The sequence below is a fragment of the Pseudorca crassidens genome, chromosome 19, assembly GCF_039906515.1.
Source record: "Pseudorca crassidens isolate mPseCra1 chromosome 19, mPseCra1.hap1, whole genome shotgun sequence".
NCBI classification, from domain to species: domain Eukaryota; kingdom Metazoa; phylum Chordata; class Mammalia; order Artiodactyla; family Delphinidae; genus Pseudorca; species Pseudorca crassidens.
Window position 1 is genome coordinate 13,788,287 of NC_090314.1, and position 21,644 is coordinate 13,809,930.

Below are 21,644 nucleotides of genomic sequence, written 5' to 3' on the forward strand. Positions count from 1 at the left end.
TGCCCGCCCCTCCCACCAACCCTCGGGCGAACCCGGCTGCGGGCGTCCAGTTGCTGCCCGGAGCTGCGGAGGTCGACTGCTCGCCCGGCTAGGCCCGATCTCCCTCACACGTAAGCGCTCTGCCCCGCCATGGAGCCGGCCCCCGACGCCGAGGAGGCGCGCACGGTGCGCGAGGCGCTGGGCCGCTACGAGGCGGCGCTGGAGGGCGCGGTGCGCGCGCTGCACGAGGACATGCAGGGGCTGCAGCGCGGCGTGGAGCAGCGCGTGGCCGAGGCGCTGCACCTGGCCGGACCGCTGGCGCGCACGGTGACCGAGCTGCAGCGCGACAACCAGCGGCTGCAGGCGCAGCTCGAGCGCTTGACGCGCCAGGTGGAGGCGCTGGGCTTGACGACCGGGCTGGCCCCCGCGCCCGGCACGCCCAGCCCTCCGCCCGCGCCTGGCGTCCCGGACCGCGCGCCCCGTCTGGGCACCGCGCGCTTTGCCAGCCACGCCACCTTCTCGCTGTCCGGCCGAGGCCAGGTGAGCCTCGGGGAGCGCCGGCGCCTGTGCGCGTGCGCCAGGGGAGGAGGGCTCCGCGACCCCCGCCGCGCCTATAGGTCCCGAGTGCGTGCGCCTGCGGGACTGGGCGCTGCCCTGCCACCCGCCGCTGCGACTCCGTCGTAGGGGTCCGGCCACCATCCTGCGAAGCACTGGCTTAGTCTACCCGCTGCACCTGTCTTGGGCCCCCTCCCTTCTTTGCAGCCGGGCCCTGTTCGCCCCGAGTTCTGTCCCTCTCTCTCTGCTGTCCCGTGGCACTAAGGGCTTGGGCGCTGTTTAACACCGCCCGGGGCCCGGCCGGCGTGTTGGGGTGGTCAGCAACCCACCCCACCCCCCACTCCCACACCTCCATTGACGCGCCCCCTGCGATGCCGCTTCACTGAGGCCTGACGGTTCAGGTTATTGATTAACCCAGATTGAGAACTCAAGCCCGGGTGTGTGTTGGGGGCAGGAGGACGCCGTCTGCTGGGGCGCAGCCGGGGCAGCGGCGTTTGGGAACTCGCAGGGGGTAAATCCTTACCTTGAAGGGAGAGACGGGGTGGCGGTGGGGGCCAGGGGGAACCAGTCGTGAGCAGTCTAGATTTCCGGGGTCAATGACCGGCCAGAGGCCCACACGGCGTGCGTGTGGGGCGGAGGTCTCTCCCCTGAGCCTGGGGCCTCCTGGAGCGGCGGGTAAGAAGGTTCCCGTGGTGTGTGCAGTGGCCCTTAGGTGGGATTTCCCACCCTGCCAGGCGTGTGCTCCGGGGCTGGGGTGCCAGGGTCTGGGTAGTGTGCACCTGCAGTCCCTCCTTGGTTCAATCCATCACACCTTCAGATCTCTTGTGTGGGTTGGGCTGCACCTCCAGGGGCCAGGAGGAGGGGGATCAGATTAGCCCCTGCCCCTGGAGGTCCCAGCCAGGGTGGGCGATGGCCCCAGACTGAGCAGTACCGACATCGCGGGCAGCCAGAGCAGATGTTCTGCTCCAAACACGATTGTCCCGTCCCGGTGGGTGTCTCAGGCTGGTTTTGTGCTGGAGGCCAAGGACCTGCTGCTGCTCGTGCAGGGGGCGGTGTGTGGGGCTGTGCCTGCCGCCTCAGAGAGGCTGGAAGGACTCACCGGCTGGAGAGGAGCCTGGTGGGTATGAGAGCAGAGGGAGGAGTTGTGGAGGCCCCTGGATGCTGGGCCGGGGAGTTGGGCTCTGCCTTGGGGGGCTGGGGTGAGAGGTTCTTAAACATGCTGGTGGCAGAGCTCCTGGGTGTCCCGGTGCTCCGTGTGAAGTGGCTAGAAATGGATACACTTAATTCTGTCCTATAAGCATGACCACTGTTTGGCCATGGTATAAGATCACCACTGTGAGCTCACACGTACCTAATAAACTGTCATCGGCTGCTTCTGAGATTTTATTTTAACACACATTTGCTACTTGTCTGCTCGTGGAAGCAGCTGTCCAAGTTTTCGAAAAATGCTTTCAGAGTCATGTAAATAGGTACATGAATTCACGCAAATATGTGAGAGGAATCTCTCCAGTCATCTAAGTTTTCTCAGTGGGGAATTAGTCACGTGGGGCGGGCTAGTCCTCTTGGCCATGGAGCTGGTGGGCGCGGGGCACCGGGCAGGGGAGGGACAGGGTCCTCCTTGTATCCAGCAAGGTCCCTCATGGATGGATGGCAGGTTGGAGGGTGGCTGGAGACAGGATAACTTAAATGTGGTGGGCCAAGGAGAGGACAGCCAGAGCTTGGGGAGCCCTGCTGGGGGACTCCTGAGTCACACATCTGGTGGAGATGCTGGGTTCCATTTGGGTTGTGCTGAGGGTGTGAGGCTGTGGGACATCCAGGCGAAGGTGTCCCAGAGCAGGCGGAGTCACAGATCCGGTCGAGGCCGGAGGTCAGGGGGACATCGGGGCAGAACTGGTGGTTGAAGCCCTAGAATGGGTGAGGTCTTCAGGGCAGCCATGCAGAAGGAGAGGGTGAGGCCAGAGCCCTGGGCAGAGTCCAGGGAGCTGCCAGGGGGCTGGGAGGCCCTGGAAAGCCCATTCTTAGACATGGAGAGAGGGAAGTCCTTCTGGAAGAAGAGGTTGGGGGTCAGCAGGGATGCTGCCCCTCGTTGAGGGATGAGGATGGAGACACAGTTGAGGAGTAGGTTCTGGACTTCAAAAAAGCCTGAAAGGGGCTTCCCTGGTGGCGCAGTGGTTGAGAGTCTGCCTGCTGATGCAGGGGACACGGGTTCGTGCCCCGGTCCGGGAGGATCCCACATGCCGCGGAGCGGCTGGGCCCGTGAGCCATGGCTGCTGAGCCTGCGCGTCCGGAACCTGTTCTCTTGCAACGGGAGAGGCCACAACAGTGAGAGGCCCGCGTACCGCAAAAAAAAAAAAAAAAAAAAAAGCGAAGGGAGGTGGAACAGCCAGCAGAGTTGAGCGCTGCGGGTAGAGGATGGTCGAGGCCTCCAGTGGGATCAGAGGCTCCCTGGGCCCGAGGCAGCTTCTCCCTGCCCTACCAGAGGCGCTGCTCCCCACTTCTCTTGCAGCCCACCTCTCTCTCGCCCACCCGGGCTCCGAGCCAGTTTCTGGCAGGGAGGGTGCTGTGCAGAGTCATCCACACGTGCTTGTTCATGGGCTGTTACTGGCAGCTTGTGAGCGGACACTTGGTCGTGAACAAGGAATCGGGGCTCCAGGGTGAGACTGGAAAGTGTCAGCTGGGCACCAGGGCTGTCTGGCCTCTCCTACTCCCATATTCCCACGTGTGTGTTGCCGGGGGTCGGAGGGGTGCAGGGTGGTCTGGGTAGGAGGGTCTCATCCGCGCACGAGAGCCAGTGGTGGCAGTCGTCAGGCAGTGCGGAGGCCGGTGTTCCACTGCCCCTCTGTAACAGACAATGAAATGTAGAGACCCTTGGTTGAGACCCTTTTGCTTCCTGTGGTTTCAAACCAGGGACTGCAGGGGTGGGAGGTGGGTCATATTCAGCATATACTTATGCCCTGAACTCAATGCAGGGTTGATCTAGTAATCCAATTCTGAGTGCACAAACCTTGACCTTGCTAGGTAGTGAGTAGCCAGGGAGGCTCTGGGAGGAGGGAGAGGGCAGGGCAGTAGGGTGGGAATAATCAGGAGGACTTCCTGTAGGAAGCCTGAGACCCTGCAGCAAATAGGAGCTGCTTTGGGCACTTTTGCTGTGAGGCCTTAGGGACATCTCCCAGCTGGACCTCAGTCTCCTTGCATCCAAGGGGGACTGGCCCATCCCTGTTTGGCCCCTGTGCCGAGTGGGCTGCGTAGTTATAACAGTGACATCAACCCGATCGGTTCGTAAGAGTGTCCACGGAGCCACGGCTGTGGTCCGGCTAGTGGAGGGTAGCCTGAGGCCAGGCCTGGCCCAGGAGGCTGTGCCAGGGTTGGTCCCTGGAAATGTCCTCAGCTGAGCTGGAGCCACCGGGTCCCCACGTGAGACAGCCAGGAGCAGCATCGAGGTCCAGCATGAAAGAAACCAGACTTGCCTTATCTGCCTTCCTTTCCCAGACACACTGTGTGATAAGAGAGTTAAATGCTTTGGGTAGAAGTTTGAATTGAGTCTTTAAAACTGTGGTGTGAGAGAGGAGGACGGAGCAGCCGTGTTAGGGGCTCAGGATGGGGGTTCTGGCGGCTTGTGGGCTGTGCTAGGCACGCAGACGTGCTCCCCTGCCCAGGCGCATGAGCCCACGTGGGGTCAGGCAGCCCCAAGAGTGCCTGAACTATTATTCCTGGCCTCATAACAGTGTTTAAACACTTCCCCAGGGAGAGGGTCCCTGAAATAAGACTCAGCACCCCCCGCCTCTCCCCCGAACATTCCCAGGCCTGGGCTTCCTCACAGGCAGCCTCCCCCTTCTTCAAACAAAGCCCAGATCTTGGGAGTGCGAGAGCCAGCTCCCCAGGACCCGTCTCATCCCCAGGGCTCTCCAGTGACTTCTACTCTGACCCCAGCACACAGAACCCACCCCCTTCCCTTCCCTGTGGCTGAATCAGGCTGCCCCCACCAAAGGAAGACCACTGGGGGAGCATGCATGCTGGGGGCCCTGTGGGTGGGCTCAGGGACTCAGATCCTGCTGGAGCACTTACCCCGCTCTCCCCCTCCCCTCCCCCTCCAGGGCCCGGCCTCACAAATTTGTCTTGAGTTGTCTTTCGTGCTCCTGGAAAGCATGAGCACTTTGTGGATAGAGCCCTGGGTTGGGGTAGGAGACCCAAACCTTGACTCTGCCGCTGCCTTTGGTCACGGGGTGAGGTTAGGGATGACCCCCACCCACCAGGCTCCTATGAGGGGCTGGAGGGGGATCTCTGGATGGGTTGAACGAGCAGTGGGTCCCAGTCTCGGGGATGGCGTAGTGAGGGGAGTCCGGCCTGCCGGCGTGAGTCAGTCCCATCCCCTTTCCCTCCTGCTTTGCTGGAGACCCCTTGGCAGGAATCCAGCTGGTCCAGGACCTTCTTCCTGCCTGATTGTGGCGTCTGGTCCCCCTGGGGCATCATGGGGTGGGTACGGGGCCTGCAATGTGCGGGGGCTAGGCGTCTGCGGCGGGGGGGGGGCTGCCCAGAGAGACCCACATTCCTGGGAAAATGGTTTCACCAGTGGCCGGGCCCTCCAGACCTCTGCCTAGACCTGCGGAACCTGTTGGACCAGAGTAGAGTGGGCGGGCAGGACGTGAAGCCCCCAGAGCTGAGCGCCCTGGTGACGGGTGGGGGCTGGGTTCAGGATGGACTGGCTGTTTCTCCTCCCTCTGCCGAGCTGGCTTCAGGTTAGGCTCTAGGGGTGCCCTCTCCACTCTGAGGTGTCAGGAGTTGCCCCCTCTTCTCCAGTGTTCCCACGAGTGGGGCCGACCTGTCCCGCTCCATCCTCCTGAATTGGAAGTTGGAGGAGTCACCTCCCCTCCAAGCCCAGGCTCGCCCCAGGCTCGAGTCCTGTCCTCTCCCACTTCCCCAGGGTCCCCACTGCACAGAGGGTCCCATCACCCGGCTGGAGCCTTTCTCGCAGCCTATAAACATTGTTCTACCTCGTCCAGAGCCCCTCCCCCCGCCCCTCATGGCTGCAGGTTCCGTGTCTCCATCTCTCCCTGAGGCTGTCTCCTGCACCCACCCCCACCTCTGATTCAGCTCCTGAACTGTCACCAAGAACCTCTTTTTTTTGCTAAACCCAAAGGACCTTTTTAGATCTCGTCTTGACCTTCTTTTTCTTGACCTGAGGCTACCTTTGGAGCCACTGACACGCCAGCCTTCTCGACACACTTCCACCTGCCTTTCTCCACGTTCTTCTGGTTTTCTTCCTCCCCCCTCTGGCCGCTGCTTCTTATTCTCTTCTGCAGGTACCTCTTCTGCCCCCAGGTGTGGTGCCCATCGCAGGCCCCATCGGCCCCGAGCCTGCTCTTCCTCTGCTGTGCTCCAGATGTGAGACGCCTGTTTCTCCATCATTTGTCCATCCTTCCTCTTAAACTTCAGACTCAAATATCCAGCTGCCTCCTGACCTCAACCCCCTGATGCCCCAAGGACACCTTACACTCACCATGTCCCAAACTGAAGTTCTTATTTTCCCACCGATCCCCCCCCACCGCCATAGTCAAGTCAGCTGGGCCCAAAGCCCAGGCTTGAAAGAGGTGTGACTCCCCCATCCCTCCATATCCACTTACTCTCCCCAAGCCTTTGAGTCCTTTTTCACTGCCCCATCTCTCCTCCCCAGGTCCCCATGTGGGACTAGTGAGGTGACTGGCCATCTGGTCGACCCCTTCCATGGCACTATGTCACTGGCTTCTGAAGGATGGTCCTAAAACACAGCTGACAACCTTCAGTTCCTTCTTGTCCAAGGAGTCAAGTCCACGTTCTCCAGGCTGGCACCTTGGGCTGCATGGTGCTTCTCCAGCCACCAGATCAGAATGCTTTGTGCCTTGTTGTCTATCTGCTTTGGCAGATACTGGTCGCTTCCACTCCTGGTCCCACCTAGCTTACTCTAGACTGGCTCTCAGCTACCCCTGCCTCTGGGAGGCCCTTCCTGGCCCACGGGGCTGGATGAAGTCTGTCTTAGGCACACACCCTCATGCTGGCTTGATATCATCTGCTCACAGCCCTGGCTCCCCCACCAGACTGATCCCCCCCATGGCGGGGTGGACACCTCTTGCACTGGTTGCAGTGATAGCTGAGCCGTCGGGGGCCAAGGATGGGCCTTTGTCATTCTGGGAACCTGGTAGACAAGGGGGCTAGGTAGTCTGGAGTTGTCTAAGGAGAGGTACGGCCACCTCTCAAGCCACTCATCGTGGGCTCTTAGTAGAGCCCCGGATCGGGGTCTGCCTGTGTTCTCCTCTTGCAGGGCAGACCCTACCAGCCTCACAGATGCTCTGAGCCCTCCAGCCTTCCTCACTGTGACCAGGGCAGAGCCAAGGTTGAGGACAACATCCCTCCTGGCCACACATCTCAGCTGTTTCTCACTGTGTAACCTGGACTGCACACATCCCTCTCTCAGCCCTCAGGTCCCATCTGTAAAATGGGTGTGGTGGCATCTTCCTGGGGGGACAGAAGCAAGTTGGTCTAAGTGGCATGCCCAGAAAAAGGACCTGACGCTTGGCAAGGCTTTGCATAACCTACTCCCTCATCTCCAACAGGGAAACCGACCCAGAGGGGGCACGACCTGACCTGGGTCACCTGGTGGCTGGCGGCACAGCCAGGATGCCAGGTTGCCTGCTGGCTCTTGGTCTTGGCTCTCTCTCTGCATGACACCCCCCACTGCTGTAGCCCAGAGGAGATGGAGGGGCCCCATGGAGCCAATCAGGCCTCTGTGCTCTGGACATCCAGGCAAATCTTGTGACCCTGCAGCGTGAGGGCTCCTGGGCCCATTGTTGGCCCGGAAGGACCTTATGTCGCTGGGTTTGGGCTGCTCCCACACAGGCAGCCCCCGGGACGAGCAAGGGCCAGGCTCTCCGGACCCCAGGCATCTGGTCCAGCCTGGGGGAAGGGGTAGGGCGCCTTGCACACGCTTTCAGAACTCCCAGTCTTGACATTTGTCCCTAGCATTTTGGGGGTCTGGGATGAGCCCCGTGGAGGTGTTTGCCTCCAGGATCCTGGGGGCTCAACTTGTGAGACTGAGTCCTGTGTGACCTTGGCCCATCACTGTACCTTCCTGGGGCTGTCTCTCTCAAAATTGACTGTTGTTTGCCCTGTCAGAACCAGGGGTGTCACAGGGGGTGCGGGCAGCTGGCCCCGGCTGACTAGGCCTCGGTGGTGTTTGTCTCTCTGTAGAGCATGGATCACCATGACGAGGCCGGAGAGTCGGAGATGAGAAGGACCTCAGACTCGTGCATCGTCGAGAACGGGCACCAGCCTGGGGCAGGTAGGGCTGACGGCAGAGGAGAGCGGGCTGGGTAGCTTTGGGGTCAGGGCCTTGGCCATGCCTCTGGGCCAGGCCACCCCTTGTCAGGGATGGAGGACTTGAGCCTAAACCCCAGCAGGTGGGGAGGCTGCCAGGAGAGCAGCCTCATTCAGTGTGAAGTAGAACTGTGTAAACACAGAAGAAAATGAGAGATCTCAGAAGGTGGTGAGCTTCCCTGTTTCTGGAGGAATGCAAGCAGGGGCTGAGGAATTATCCAAGCACTGAACAGGGTAGAAAGTGGACTGATAGGCGACTATTTATTGAACTGTTTATGAGGGAAAGTTGGAGCAGACACCAGCTCTGGTTGGAGCAGCGAGACGTCCGCAGCAGGGGGAGGTCAGGGAGGCTGGAGTGGTCAGGGAGGCCTTCCTGGAGGAGGTGGGAGGAAGGTTCACAGAGACTGGAGTCCTCCTGGGAGGGTCTGAGGCCCCTGTGGATGCCACGACTGACACCCCCAACCCTGCTGGTCCCATGTTCCAGGTCCAGGTGATGGACCCCCTGAGACCACCCAAACTGTCCCGGCACCAGAACCCCCCAAGCCTCGCCCTGCGAGCCTCTCCTTGCGGCTGCCTCACCAGCCAGTCACGGCTATCACGCGAGTCTCCGAGAGGTTCTCTGGGGAGACGTCAGCCGCAGCTCTCTCGCCCACGTCTGCCGCCGTCCTGGGGGGCCTCAGCCCCAGCGAGGCCACCACACCCTGGACTCCCAGTCCCACTGGTAGGAGCAGGAGGGCATGGCCTCAAACTGGGAGGGAGGGCAGGGGCTGGGGGCAGTTGGCAAGAGACTCAGGAAACCTGGGCAAGCCCCAGCCCCCCTCTGCTGTCACTGCGACCCCCTTCCCTAGCTCATCTGCTCCATCAAATGGGGCTCATCTTTCCCGGCTCCTCCCCCCAGAGATGCTGTAAAGTGGCCTCGTCCCCCACGGGAGGCGACTGTGGCTTTTACTGCAGGTCGAGGCTGTGGTTAGAAGGTGGCCTCTTACCCTGCACACTTTGGCGTGGTCCCCGGGGCCTGTCTTGGGCCTGGGGTCAGGCCTCAGTGGTGTGTCCTGGGGTTGGGCTGTGTGGGTTTCCAGAATGAGGGCTCGGGAACAAAGTGTTTGCTGGATACGTAGCACAAGAGGCCCTGGGCTCTGTGCTCTCAAAAGCGGGGCTGGGGGCGGGGGACACTTTAAAAGGCCTCTTTTATGTCATTGCTGTATGTTCCCAGCATCCTTTCTCCTCAACTGTTGGCCGAGGCAGGCCCAGCTTAGCCCAGGGGTCCTGCCCCTGCCCTGAGTGACGCTGGGTAAATGGCACAGGGCCAGGTCAGAGGAAGGGAGGCTGGCAGTGGTGACCCTCTGAGAGGCCAGGGTTTGTTACTTCTCTCCCTTGCTTTGTCCCGAAGAGAAGAATTCTTCTCTCCCACGGTCTTTATCCAGCTCTGGCTACGGGGCAGTGACGGCCAGCAGGAACAACGGCAGGTGAGTCGGGGCCCCAGTCCCCGGTGGGGGGAGGTCAGCCCTCCCCAGGCAGCGTCTGGACTTTGCCTTGAACTCGGGCTGCCCGGGCCCCTGCAGGGAGCTCCCATGCTGACCCAGGATGAGGCACCCTCCTGGGCTTGGTTCCAAGGGAGAGCAGCGTCAATGGGTGGGGTTTGAGCAGAGGACATGAGGCCGCGGGGCTAGGTGGAGGGTTTTGTTTGGAGAATATATATATATATAGGGCCTCGGGCTGGTTTCTCTTAGGACCCTTGAAAGGAAGTCTGTGCAAAGATTGGAGGGGGTGTCTCAGTCCCCACAGGAGGATGGAGCGTGGGGCGATCTCCCACTTTCCTCTCCACCCATCCTGCTTTCCGCCCACGGCTGAGGACGTCTCTAGGCTGGGGCAGGTCTGCTGCCTCCTGGCCTGTGGTTGTCCCCATGCTCCCCCAGGCCCACCGGATTGTGATCGGAGCTGGGGATAGAGGCTGGCTTGGCTTTTGTCCCCCCTTTCAGTAATAAAAGGAGAATTGTGGCTTTCTGGAAAACTGTTGCAGGGGAGAAACAAAGGGGGTCTTTTTCGTGGTGGTGAGGAGGGGGCCTGGTCCTGGTGAGGCCGGTTCTGCGTACACCTCCCGCGAGGAGGATGCCCCCACCCCCACCCCGCTCAGCCCAGGCACGGACACCTGCGAGGGGTGACGATGCTCAGAGAGGGGCCCGCTGCCGGCCAGGCCTGCCTCGGACAGCAGCTCAGTTTGGAAAAGCTGCAGAACCGGTTGGTGACTAGAGCAAGTGGTGCTTCCTCCCTGCCTGTAGCCTGGTTGCTGCCTCATTCTACACTCAGTGGGGTGGGGGGCCCGGGGCCCAGGTGAGCTAGTGATGGGCGGGTCTGTGTTCCTGACTCCGTGGTTCTCTCCTCAGCCCACCTCTGGTGACGCCACCCGAGTCTCTCCCATCCCCGCAGCCGCCAGCCACGACCCAGGCCCATCGGCAGGGGGAGCGTCGCCGGGAGCTGGTGAGGTCGCAGACGCTGCCCCGCACCTCGGGGGCGCAGGCCCGGAAGGCGTTGTTTGAGAAATGGGAGCAGGATACAGCTGGCAAGTACGGATGCTCTCACCCCCCGCCCCCCAGACCAGTCTGGGCCCCCAGAGTAGGCCTGGGCCCAGACCAGGGTCAGGCAGGCACAGCGTGCAAAGCCGGCCCTGTCCTGTTCCCCAGGGGGCAGTTCCCCAAGATGTGACCTCTTGGGCAAGACACAAGGTCAGGGCCAGCTACGGAGCAGGCTGAGGGATAGGTGGCCCCAGCTGTGGGGAGGAGAGGAGCGGGCAGGGGGCCAGGCAAGGCCTGGGGAGAGCCTAGGCCCCCTTCCCCCGGTCCTGGAGGGGCCCCAGCTGCCCTCACACCCACATTCCTCACCCAACTGGAGAAGTTGGTTTCAGGGCGTGACTGGAGAGGCCAGAGGGCAGTCACTGGGATGCCCAGCAGTAGCTGGAGGTGACACAGCGAGACCAGCCCCCTATCACGCCCCACCCCCGCTCCCAGATGGGACCTACCTCTGCACACATTTATCCAGCGCTCCTGTCCGCTGGGGGTATTGATGCCTGTTGCTTGTGGGGTGCGGCCCAGGCATATTTGATGATGACCACCCCCAGTCCCGCTCCCAAGGCTCTGACTCTAGTGAGTCAGAAGGGACACCCAGGAAGTGTCCCGCTGACCCAGACAACCTGTTCTTGGCCATTAAGGAGTGTCCTCGGGGCCCAGAGAGGAAGAAACCGTTGCTCCAGGCTAGGAAAGAGGGCGGCCCCAGAGGGAGGCTCAGAGGAGGGGTGGGATGAAAGGAAGCGGGGAGTGCCGCTCCAGAGCTGCACGAGCCGTGTGGCCTCAGGTCCTCTGCCCCAGGATTGCCCATGTGGGAAGTAAACAGGGGACCTGGAGGCTGGAAGGGATCTGGTTGGGCCAGACTCCATCAAGGGAGGCTGTGCCCTGGGATGGGGGGCTCATGCCTGGACGTGGGTGTAGGGCTGGGAGGGTTGCCTGCTACCTGGGTGAGCAGGTGCGGCACGTTCTCGGAGTAGATGGCAGCTGAGGGGCAGCCCCCCAGCCCCCCAGCAGGCCTGCCCTCTCTCTGCAGGGGGAAGGGCGAGACCCCAGCCCCCCAGCAGGCCTGGCCTCTCTCTGCAGGGGGAAGGGCGAGACCCCAGCCCCCCAGCAGGCGTGCCCTCTCTCTGCAGGGGGAAGGGCGAGACCCCAGCCCCCCAGCAGGCCTGGCCTCTCTCTGCAGGGGGAAGGGCGAGACCCCAGCCCCCCAGCAGGCCTGGCCTCTCTCTGCAGGGGGAAGGGCGAGACCCCAGCCCCCCAGCAGGCCTGGCCTCTCTCTGCAGGGGGAAGGGCAGCCCCCAGCCCCCCAGCAGGCCTGGCCTCTCTCTGCAGGGGGAAGGGCAGCCCCCAGCCCCCCAGCAGGCCTGGCCTCTCTCTGCAGGGGGAAGGGCAGCCCCCAGCCCCCCAGCAGGCCTGGCCTCTCTCTGCAGGGGGAAGGGCAGCCCCCAGCCCCCCAGCAGGCGTGCCCTCTCTCTGCAGGGGGAAGGGCAGCCCCCAGCCCCCCAGCAGGCCTGGCCTCTCTCTGCAGGGGGAAGGGCGAGACCCCAGCCCCCCAGCAGGCCTGGCCTCTCTCTGCAGGGGGAAGGGCAGCCCCCAGCCCCCCAGCAGGCCTGGCCTCTCTCTGCAGGGGGAAGGGCAGCCCCCAGCCCCCCAGCAGGCCTGCCCTCTCTCTGCAGGGGGAAGGGCGAGACCCGGGCGAAGCTGAAGCGCTCGCAGAGCTTCGGCGTGGCCAGCGCCAGCAGCATCAAGCAGATCCTGCTCGAGTGGTGCCGCAACAAGACGCTCGGCTACCAGGTGAGCCCGGCCCGGCCGCCGGGACCCCGGCAGAGGCGGGAGTGGGCGCCATCCCCCCGCTCGTGTTCCCCTGGCCGGGACGGGAGCCCCAGTCTGGGGCGGAGGGGTAGGAGCTGGAGAATCTGTACCCTCCCGATCGGTCCCCAGCCGCTGCAGGTGGAGTCCAGCAGGCACGGCTTGTTGCTGAGCTGGGGGGATGGTGGGCCTGGGGAGGGGCTGGGAGGACCTGCTTGTGGGGTCGAATCAGGTGGAGGAGCTGAGGCCGGCGCTGTGCTCCCCCTTACCTCCCTGCGTTGGCCTCGCAGCACGTGGACCTGCAGAACTTCTCCTCCAGCTGGAGCGACGGGATGGCCTTCTGCGCCCTGGTGCACTCCTTCTTCCCCGATGCCTTCGACTACAATGCCCTGAGCCCCGCGCAGCGGCGGCAGAACTTCGAGCTGGCCTTCACCATGGCCGAGTAAGTATGGCGGGTCCCCTGGCTGCCAGCCCCTCCCAGTCCCCAAGCCCGAGTTCTGCCCCGCGTCCAGCACAGGGGCCGGCAGGACGGGGGCAGCTGTCCGCAGACCTGAGAGCCTTGAGGCCACCCAGTCTGTCGCCTCCCGTACAGATGGAGAGACTATGGCCGGGAAGGGGGGATTTTCCCCGGGCCCCCCGGCACTCAGTAGTAGAGCCAGGCTCTCTCCTCTTCTCGTGCACCCGCCCTCTTGGCTGGTACCCGGCCTCTGGTGTGCGGTCTACCAGGCCAGCCACAGACAAGGTGCAAGGGGCAGTGGGACAGGGTCCGCCGGAGCACTGAGCCTGTCCTCTCCAGGCTGGTGAGAGAGACAGTTGCTTGGGAGAGCCCAGCAGCTGAGCAGCAGGAAACTGAATATCTGCCTGGGGGACATTTCAGACTTCTCCAGTAGGTACACTTTGCTTCCCTAAATGCCGTAAAAGCTTTTGATAGGAAATTGCCTACCTTCTTAAGACCTGCTCATAGGGAGAAGATTGGGTGAGGGGTGATTCTGGGTTCAGGAGGTGCTCGGGGAGCTTGGCATTTGGTCATAGGCTGAGGGCTACCCCCCGTGCCTCAGGGGAGTGTCAAAGAGTGCTCTGGTGAAGGTGCCTTCAAACCGAGTAGGCAGGAGGGTTTAACAAAGGGCTTCCTTGCAAACGTGTGGGCAGGAGTGAGCGATGAGCCAGGCGCCGTGGGGTACCCTCGGGCTGGGGAGAACAGCTGTGCGGAGAGGGCTGGCTGATAGGAGCTGTACTTTGGGGCAGCGGGTGCGACCAGCTCACAGTGACCCGGCAGGAAGGGAGCTGAGGGAGTAAACCCTCTGCCCTCCCCCACCTCCTGCCCTCATGCCAGGGCCTCACGTGGGCTGGACACGGAAGGCAGAGGGCAGGGGAGCTATTGCTGCGGTCCGTCGAGTCCGTGCCCCCGGTCCAGGGCAGGCACGGGGCAGAGATGAGGGTGTTGAGGGCTGCCTGTTGCTGGGCTTTGTGGAGTTAGGGGGAGGAAGGTCAGAGGGCAGGAGGACCTCCCCAGAGCTGAGTTTCCTGGAGGGAACATTTTTCATTCTCTCCTGGCCGCCCACCTTTGTGCCTGGTGGAGTGAGCCTCTGGCCACCCGTGTGTGCCTGACCCCCCTCGTGTCTTGTCCGCGACCCCGGTGCCCACGTCCGGGAGGTGCTCTCACGTGCTGGTGGAGCTGGAAGAGCCCTCCCTGAAGCCTGGCCTGCCCACCCCCCCCACCCCGAGTCTGTTCCGCCCCACACCTGGCCCCAAGCCCGGCCGGGGAAGGAGTTGGAGCTCACAGGTTACAGCCCCGTGCCCGGGGCTGCGGGTCTCGCTCTAGGGGCAGAACGGAGACCCTGACTTGCTGGCGTGCCGGCGTGGCCCCTGCTGTGTTGTCTCGGGTGACCTGCGTGGCCTCTCGCCCCCGTGGGGTCGTAAGAACTCCTTGTATGCTTTGGGAGCCGTCTCTTCCGCGGCTGTTTAGGATTAGCTGTCGTCCTAATTGCGGAAACAGCTTTGGGCAGAGCGCGTTACACAACCGAATCCAGACGGTGCTGAAGTAGCGCCAAGTGTAACGGCTCGATGCTGAGGAGGGGGCGCCTCCCCAGCTGCCTGGAAGCCCAGAAAGGGTGACTGTGGAAAAGCAGATGGTCAGAGTGTACAGGGCCCGGGCTCCGATGTGGGCACCCAAGACCACCCCCCCCCCGCCACCGCTGGGTGAGGCCACGCTTGTCTGACAGTTTTTCTCCATCGAGTCCAGTGGGCCTGGCGGTGCCCGCTCAAGCCCCGGCCGCCTCGGTCACCCTCAGCCCTGGACCAAGCTGGGCTGTGGCAGGGAGAGGGGTGCCCGGGCCCCAGGATGGTGGCCCTGCACCCCAGCTCGCAGGGAACGTAACCTGCCTTGGCGGCCGGAGCCAGAGCTCCGTGGCTGTGCTTTCCCAGCACGAGGTGTGAGCTCAGAGAGCCTCCAGGCTCCAACCAGATGTTTCTTCTACTCCCACATTGGGGTTGGGGCGTGGGAGCCTGCTTCAGGCTGTACCTCCCTCCCACCCAGAGCAAAGGACGTGGTAAAAACGGGGCCCTGCCTTCCTGCCGCCTGAGCCGGCTCCGGCTAGCTGAGGAGGGGAGGGGAGGGGAGGGGAGGGGAGGGGAGGGGAGGATGGGCTTTGGGCCCCTGAGATGAGTTCTGGCTTATCTGCTGACTCGAGAGAGGGCAGGGAGGGGCGCCCACAGCCGGCCTGAGGGGGAGGAAGGTGCCTCCCCTCCTGAGTCATCCGGGAACTCAGCTCACAGGTACGTGGGGGACAGGGCTGGGAGGGTGGGCCTGCCTGCCCGAGGCCTCCTGGGAGGATGGCAGCTGGGCTCGCCTAGTTTCTTGGACAATAAGCTGGTTAGAACAGCTGGAAAGAAGGCACAGGGACACCTACTCGAGGATACTGGCTACCAGTGTCTTAACAGCCTACTCCTTAGTTTTGCCAGCAAAAGCCAAGCAGACACGCGGGGCTGGGGGAAAGCCGTCAAGGGCCACGCAGGCAGCAGAAAGGCAGTTTGCGGTGGGCGGTGTAGGGTGACGGGAGCCTGGGCTCTGATGAAGACATGGCCTTTGGAAAGGAAAAGCAGCCGTGGACAGGGCCCCTGCACATCAGGAAGGAGAAGCTTCCAGACCCTTCGGCGAGCAAGGGGCCTTCAAAGCACAGAGACGCATCTAGAACCCGGGGAGTAAGAGGGGTTTGTGATGCCCCTCCCCCTGATAATTTACCTCCCCCAAGATTCCCCGGGGCCTAATCTGTGTGAGTGATGCGGTGTCGACAACACAGTGAGCTCCCCTCGTCCGACAGGCGTTCGGGGCTTGGAGGGCGGGAGGACCAGCTCCTGTGGCGGGTGGTTCTCCGCCGAGATGGAGGGTGCGGTGTAGGCCCAGGCCGGCCAGTGTAGCTGAGGAGCCCGCTTGCCCTGCGGGGAATGTGTCCTACTCTCAGGTTACAGCCCAGCTGAGGGAGCTTCCAGGCTATTTGTAGTGCCTATGTGTCTCTAAAACCAGATAGGAGGCTGTAGTCCGAGCCCTGGCATCCCAGGCTGCATTTAGAGAAGGCTTAGACAAATAAAAATAACCCCTCAGGCACCTCCTCCACCTGCCTGCCTGACAGGCTAGCCCTGGAGTGACGAAGATCACAATAGGATAGTAGTAGGAGAAAATCCTCTGACCCTTTTTTAACCCCAAACAAGGTGGGGCTAATTCATCTAAAATTGGTAGTAGGCAAACGATAGCTCTGGTTCTTGCTGCGCAGCGACATTTGAAATGACCTGTACTTTCTTCTTTGGATGATGATTCCATGCTGTTTGAACTATTTAAAACAAGTTTGTGTTTTCACAAAAGCAGTTTTGTTTTCATTTAAAAGGCAGTTGGGGCCTCTAATATTTTGAGACTGAAGTGTTTTTATAAAAGTCAGTGTTCATCATCATTTTCCTTTACTCACATCCTGTCTCAGGAGTTGTGTCCACAGCTTCTAGAAATCTTATCATTACTGTCACGGCTGGTTGGGGTGGGGTGGGGACCAGATGGTTAGGGGCTCAGTCCCCTGGTTTCTGGGGAAGCCAGCACCTTGCCCATAGCTTCCTGTCTGCGGGGTAGAGGGTGATACCAGGGTCAGGCCTTAGCGCCCGTCCTGACTGCCACCCTGGGCAGGGGCAGGGATGTCATTAGTGGGAGGGTCAGTGCAGCCTCTAGAATGAAGAAGGGGGGCCAGCCCAAGTTGGACAACACTTGGGACGTGCCAGCAATCCTAGAGAGAAACCAGAACCCGCTCAGAGGAGGGCCCCCAGGTACCCACTGGGGGCACAGCGAAGGAACCAGACATGGTTAGTTTCAGGGAAAGACACAGATATTAAGATTCTCTTCCAACACGTGAAGGGCTCTTTTGTGGGGGGAAAAGCAATTAGACTGAGAATAGCCTTGTGAGGCCAATAGGTAGAAAGTACCAAGAGGCAAAACCGCGTAAGAAACGTGAGGGAAAACTTCCTCCTGGCCAGGGCCACCCGCAGAGGGATCGGAACGGTGCTTGGAGGAAATCAGGGCCCCTTCCCTGAACCTGGAGGGGAGCATGGCCGAGGCAGGGCCTTCACCAGGTGGCTGGTGCCTCTGAGGGGGGTGTTTGGAGGGTGGGATTTCAGTTCTCGTCCAAGGCTGAGGTTTAGGGTTCTAACGGTGCCCACGTTTCCTGGGGGACTGAGTACTCAGGCCACTGCTGTCAGTGGTGGTACCTGGGCACACACCTGGCATTCTCCGTCTGCAGCCCTGGGAGGGTAGGAGGAGCTCTCCCTGCGCTGCAGGTATGGAGAAGGGCATCAGACGCCACCTGATAGCTCAAGGAGGTGAACTCAGGTCCACGGCCTCCCCAGGAACTCAGATTTTCAGTCCTTGACTATCAACAAAGCACCTCTGCGTGCATATCCTCATCACGGCGTCCACTCCCCTGACACCGAGCCCCGCCCCGGCCCATCCTGGGCAGCCAGGGTGCCCACTTATCGGGCCAGAGCCACTCGCCACCCCACGAAGCCCTCGGCTTCCCTTGCAAGCTGCCCGCTCCAAACCGAGGGGGAGCCCGCCGACGGGATCCAGGACCGGCGTCTCCGTTTCGCCCTGGCTTTCGGTTTCTGACAGGAGGCCCAGCGTCAGGCCAGCACCACAGGATGGGCCCCGTGCTGAGATTACAGTGCTTGTCTTTGGAGCACGCAGGCCCAGGAGCCGGCAGGGACTGGTAGAAAGTGCTTGGGGTACAAGGCACCACCTCCCAACAAGAACAAGCCCACCGGGAGGGGGAGCAAGCGGAGGTCGGGGGCTGACTTTCCACCGAGGAGATGGCACGGAAGGGTGAAGCTGTGGGCAGAGTCGGAATCTGAACCCAGCTCTTTAGAGTTCCAGTTCAGGCCTCTCTTCCCGGATGACCCACTCTGCTGCTTGGAGCGAACCATGATAATACAGACAGCAACAGTGACCATTCCTAACGTTTACTGAGCTCTTCTGACGAGCCAGACACCGTTCCTGCTGGTTGTGTGATGAGCTCATGGATCCTCCCACCTCCCCGTGAAGTGGCTGTTATCCAGTCGGGGAAACTGAGGCCCTGAGAAGTTAAGTGTCGTCCTCAAATCATATCGCTAGGAAGGATACAGCTGGGATGTGAACAGTGTCACTCATGGACTTATGGATATGGGGGCAAAAAGACCGGAGACCCTGGAACCACAAGAGTGCACACAGCTGTTGAAGCTGATTGGACCGACTGCAGTTGCTTTGGGCCTTTTGGGTTCGGCCTGATGACGCGTCTGGCTCGGCACAGGGCGGGGCTTTGCTGGGCTTGGCGAGGGTCCCTGCTGTTACCTCCCAGGTGGATGCTCGTCTTCCCACCTCCATGAGACCTTGAAGCCGGTACCTTCAGTCCCCCTCCCAGCTGGGAACGGCAGAGGGAAGAGCTTTTTTTGCAGCCCAGTGAAAGGCCCAGTTTCCACACGCATCTATCTACACCAGTGGGCCAGAAGTTAAACCAGTATTTCCCAGAGCATGAGGCGGGCCCAGGGCGAGGTTGAGGGGAGGCTCACAAGATGATTTGAAGCAACTTTTAAAACTTTGAGTTGTTGTGACCCTTGAGTAGATAATAAAATCAATTTAGTGGCTCACGACCAGCATTAAAATAAACCAAACAGAAAAACAAAAAAAAGGAGGTGGGGAGAGAAATAAAGACGAAATCTAGAGAAAATATGAGTAGTAGAAAAGGTCAGTATCTTTGTGAAACTTTATTTCCACATAAATGTATGCGCGTGCTGAATGAATCACGATGAAACACCTCTAACTATGGGTTATGGTTAAAAAAAAAAGGTGAAAGACACTGTTGTTTGTACGCGGGCCTCTCACTGTTGTGGCCTCTCCCGTTGCGGAGCACAGGCTCCGGACGCGCAGGCTCAGTGGCCATGGCTCACGGGCCCAGCCGCTCCACGACATGTGGGATCTTCCCGGACCGGGGCACGAACCGGTGTCCCCTGCATCGGCAGGCGGACCCTCAACCACTGTGCCACCAGGGAAGCCCAAAGACACTGTTTTAGGAAGCATATGGGTGAATTTATTTTTTACTTTATTCATTTTACATTTATAGCCCGTGCTGATTCTCCATATCCTGCTGATACACATTGAATTTTTTTAGTGAAATTTAATTTTGGAGCTAAATTTTTATTAATGAAACTAACCTTTTCGATTAATATAAGTTTGTCTAAATTAATAAAATTGAATTTTTTAGCAGAACTTAATTTAGTGAAACCTTAAAGTGAAGCTGAATTTCACTGAAATTTTAAAGTAAGTCTAGTTATGTAAAAACACGAGTCGTAAGGGCGGTTCCTGGATGTGGGAGTCTGGGAAACACTGCATTAGAGAAAGTAACCGCAAAGGCTCTTCTGGGGTGATGTGAATTCACAGTTGGAGAGCACTTGGGAGCCTCCAGCTCTGGGCCAAGCTCTGTTCTGGGGCTGATGGCTGGGGCCGGCGTTCTGATGCGGCTTCTGTGTTTCAGGAATCTGGCCAACTGTGAGCGCCTCATTGAGGTGGAGGATATGATGGTGATGGGCCGCAAGCCAGACCCCATGTGCGTCTTCACTTACGTCCAGTCTCTGTACAACCACCTGCGTCGCTTTGAGTGAAGCCCCTCGGGGCTGGAGAGCCAAGCCCCGAAGGAGTCGGTGGGGCCGCCTGTGTCCCGGAGTCAGGATGCCCCCCCGAGCAGAGTTGCATTCTGGTGTGAGAGAGCTGTTTGTTCTGTGCCTCGTAACCGCGCTCCCCAACCTGCCCGGCTGCGTTCCTGATGGGAAAGTACCGCTGAGCTGCGTGCACTGACTGCACTGATCACAGCCAGGGGCTCCAAGGAAAAGGAAGTATTCCCAGAGAGAGAGAAATTGGTGCTAAATAATTACCTTCCTTAAAAATAATAATAATAATAATGCTTGTCTGTAGATTTGGAAGCCTGAATCAGTGTTCCCTCTGCTGAACTGGATCCATTGGCTTTACAGGGTTGCATTGACTACCAAGTGTTTTTTAATCCAAACACCCAGAGTTTTCTACTTCCTCACACTATTGTAGGTTCCTTTCCTCCCGCGCTCTGGGCCACTGCCAGGAAATATAGAGACGCTTAATCAGCAGCTTGACAAAGAAGACTGAAGTCTTGGGAAGAAACTGTTTAATCACTCCCAGGTCCTGGGCAGCAGCTGACCTGCAAGTCACCTCGGCTCTCTGGGGAAATGGGAGGGCTCTCGCCGGGTCCCAAAGTGGTCCTGTCCTTCCCAGGGGGGCTCCGCACGTGTTTGGCTGAGAATAGGCCCTCAGGAAGTTAACACTTTTAGGGAAGGACGGGCGTTTGGTGCTGCGAGGTGGTTTTTAGTCACAGCTTCTTTTAAGGGATTCGCTGCAGATATTTATAAAAAGTAACTCCATCTGTACCACTGACCGTTTGTACATAAAAAGATGTGTCGCACTTCGCTTGGGATTTGTTATTTCTGTTTGGGAGATGGGGTGCCTGGGAATAAGAGATTTCTCATCCATTTCAAATGAAAATCTGCTTACATCCCGCCCCCCCCCCCCCACTTAACTGTTTCTGTGCCAACATCACCACTCAGAAAGTTCAAAATCACATTTGCTCTTCTTGCATTTGCCTGTCAGTCACCCGTCTCCGTGTCCTGGAAGGAGCACGGACAGAAAGTCCCCCCTTGCAGTTCTGTCCCCTGGAAGTTGACTGACAGATCTGTGATCAGCAGTGGGGTGGTCCCGCACGTGGGGGAGCCCATCGAGGGGCACTGGTTTATTTTCACAGCTGTTCGGTGGTACAAAAAAAGCGGTTAGGGTTTTAGTAGAACATCTTTAGATTCTATAAAGCCGCAGCCATTAGCTTATTCTTATTCAAGAAGCATTTTCTAATCGGGTTGGATTTTAGCCATGAACTTGGAGGACTTCCCTTTAAGGAGTTAATATATGTCTTCAGCTCATGCAGTGGGTTCTAACCACCAGCATCTGTGCCTTCTCAGAGTCACCTGTGGTCCCTTGTGTTGGGGGACAGAGCTCTGGGGGTGTCGGGAGGACCACGGCAGAGCTTGCCAAGTGGGTGATTGGTAGTCTCAGCAGATTTGTTTGTTCGGGCTGCAGCCTTGTCCCATCCTTTGGATTCTTCCACAGTGGGAACCACTCCCTTTCCAGCTCTTGTCTCGTGGAGGCTTGGGAAGGTGAGCCCTATTATTAGCAAAGACACTGCACCTGGTTTTTTTTTCTTACTGAAGTTTAGGGTTTCAAACCTAAAGCCAGTCCAAGCACACAGGGGCTCTGTAAAAAGCACGCCTATACATTCCTGAGTCCTTGCACATGTTAAGCGGAGCGCTCCTGAATTGCACACGTGGTCTTGCACCTCTGCACATAAAATAGAGCAGATCCTGCTGGCGTAATGAACAGTTTCTCTTAAATTGAGGCGTGGTGTCCCTCATGTCTCACATTCAGAGTAATCCAGGCTAGATATCTTTAACGTAGGTCCTGTAATGTTCTCGTCTGTGGTTTGGGGGGGAGGGGCAAATGAGGGCTCATAAGCTTTAAGGGGTTTGAAACTTGATTATCTCCAAGACAAAGCCTGAGGGTTCCAAGGTGTGGGGCAAGTAGGGGGGTGGGCGGAACGCGAGCAAGCCGCCCAGTCTCAAGACATTTGGAAGCCATCGTTTTAGATCAGTCTTGCACGGAAAGTTCCCATTTGTGCAATTGGACGTCGAGTCGCCTTCTACCATGGTACAGATGGTCTCACATGTTTATTTCCCATCCCCACGACACCTCCCGAGAGGAATGATTTCTCAGAGCTGCTTGTGTTCCATAAGATTCTTCTGCTTTCCCAGATCCCTTCA

At 59.7% G+C, this 21,644-nt stretch overlaps 1 protein-coding gene across 4 annotated transcripts in view; it reads left to right on the forward strand.

Annotated features, from left to right (window-relative positions):
• The window catches only part of SMTNL2 (smoothelin like 2), a 61,572-nt gene extending 41,330 nt beyond the window's left edge, over nucleotides 1–20,242 (forward strand). For 2 of the 4 annotated variants that reach the window (XM_067716776.1, XM_067716779.1), the window contains 7 exons: nucleotides 7,756–7,846; nucleotides 8,366–8,602; nucleotides 9,272–9,347; nucleotides 10,266–10,445; nucleotides 12,119–12,236; nucleotides 12,542–12,693; nucleotides 19,289–20,242. In XM_067716776.1, the coding sequence (XP_067572877.1) occupies nucleotides 7,756–7,846; nucleotides 8,366–8,602; nucleotides 9,272–9,347; nucleotides 10,266–10,445; nucleotides 12,119–12,236; nucleotides 12,542–12,693; nucleotides 19,289–19,415 (981 nt within the window). In that variant the 3' untranslated portion in view covers nucleotides 19,416–20,242. Of the gene's footprint in view, nucleotides 1–38; nucleotides 520–7,755; nucleotides 7,847–8,365; nucleotides 8,603–9,271; nucleotides 9,348–10,265; nucleotides 10,446–12,118; nucleotides 12,237–12,541; nucleotides 12,694–19,288 lie in introns of those variants that run through there. The other 2 variants (XM_067716777.1, XM_067716780.1) reach the window with 2 other exon arrangements.
• The last annotated feature ends 1,402 nt before the right edge of the window (nucleotides 20,243–21,644 follow it).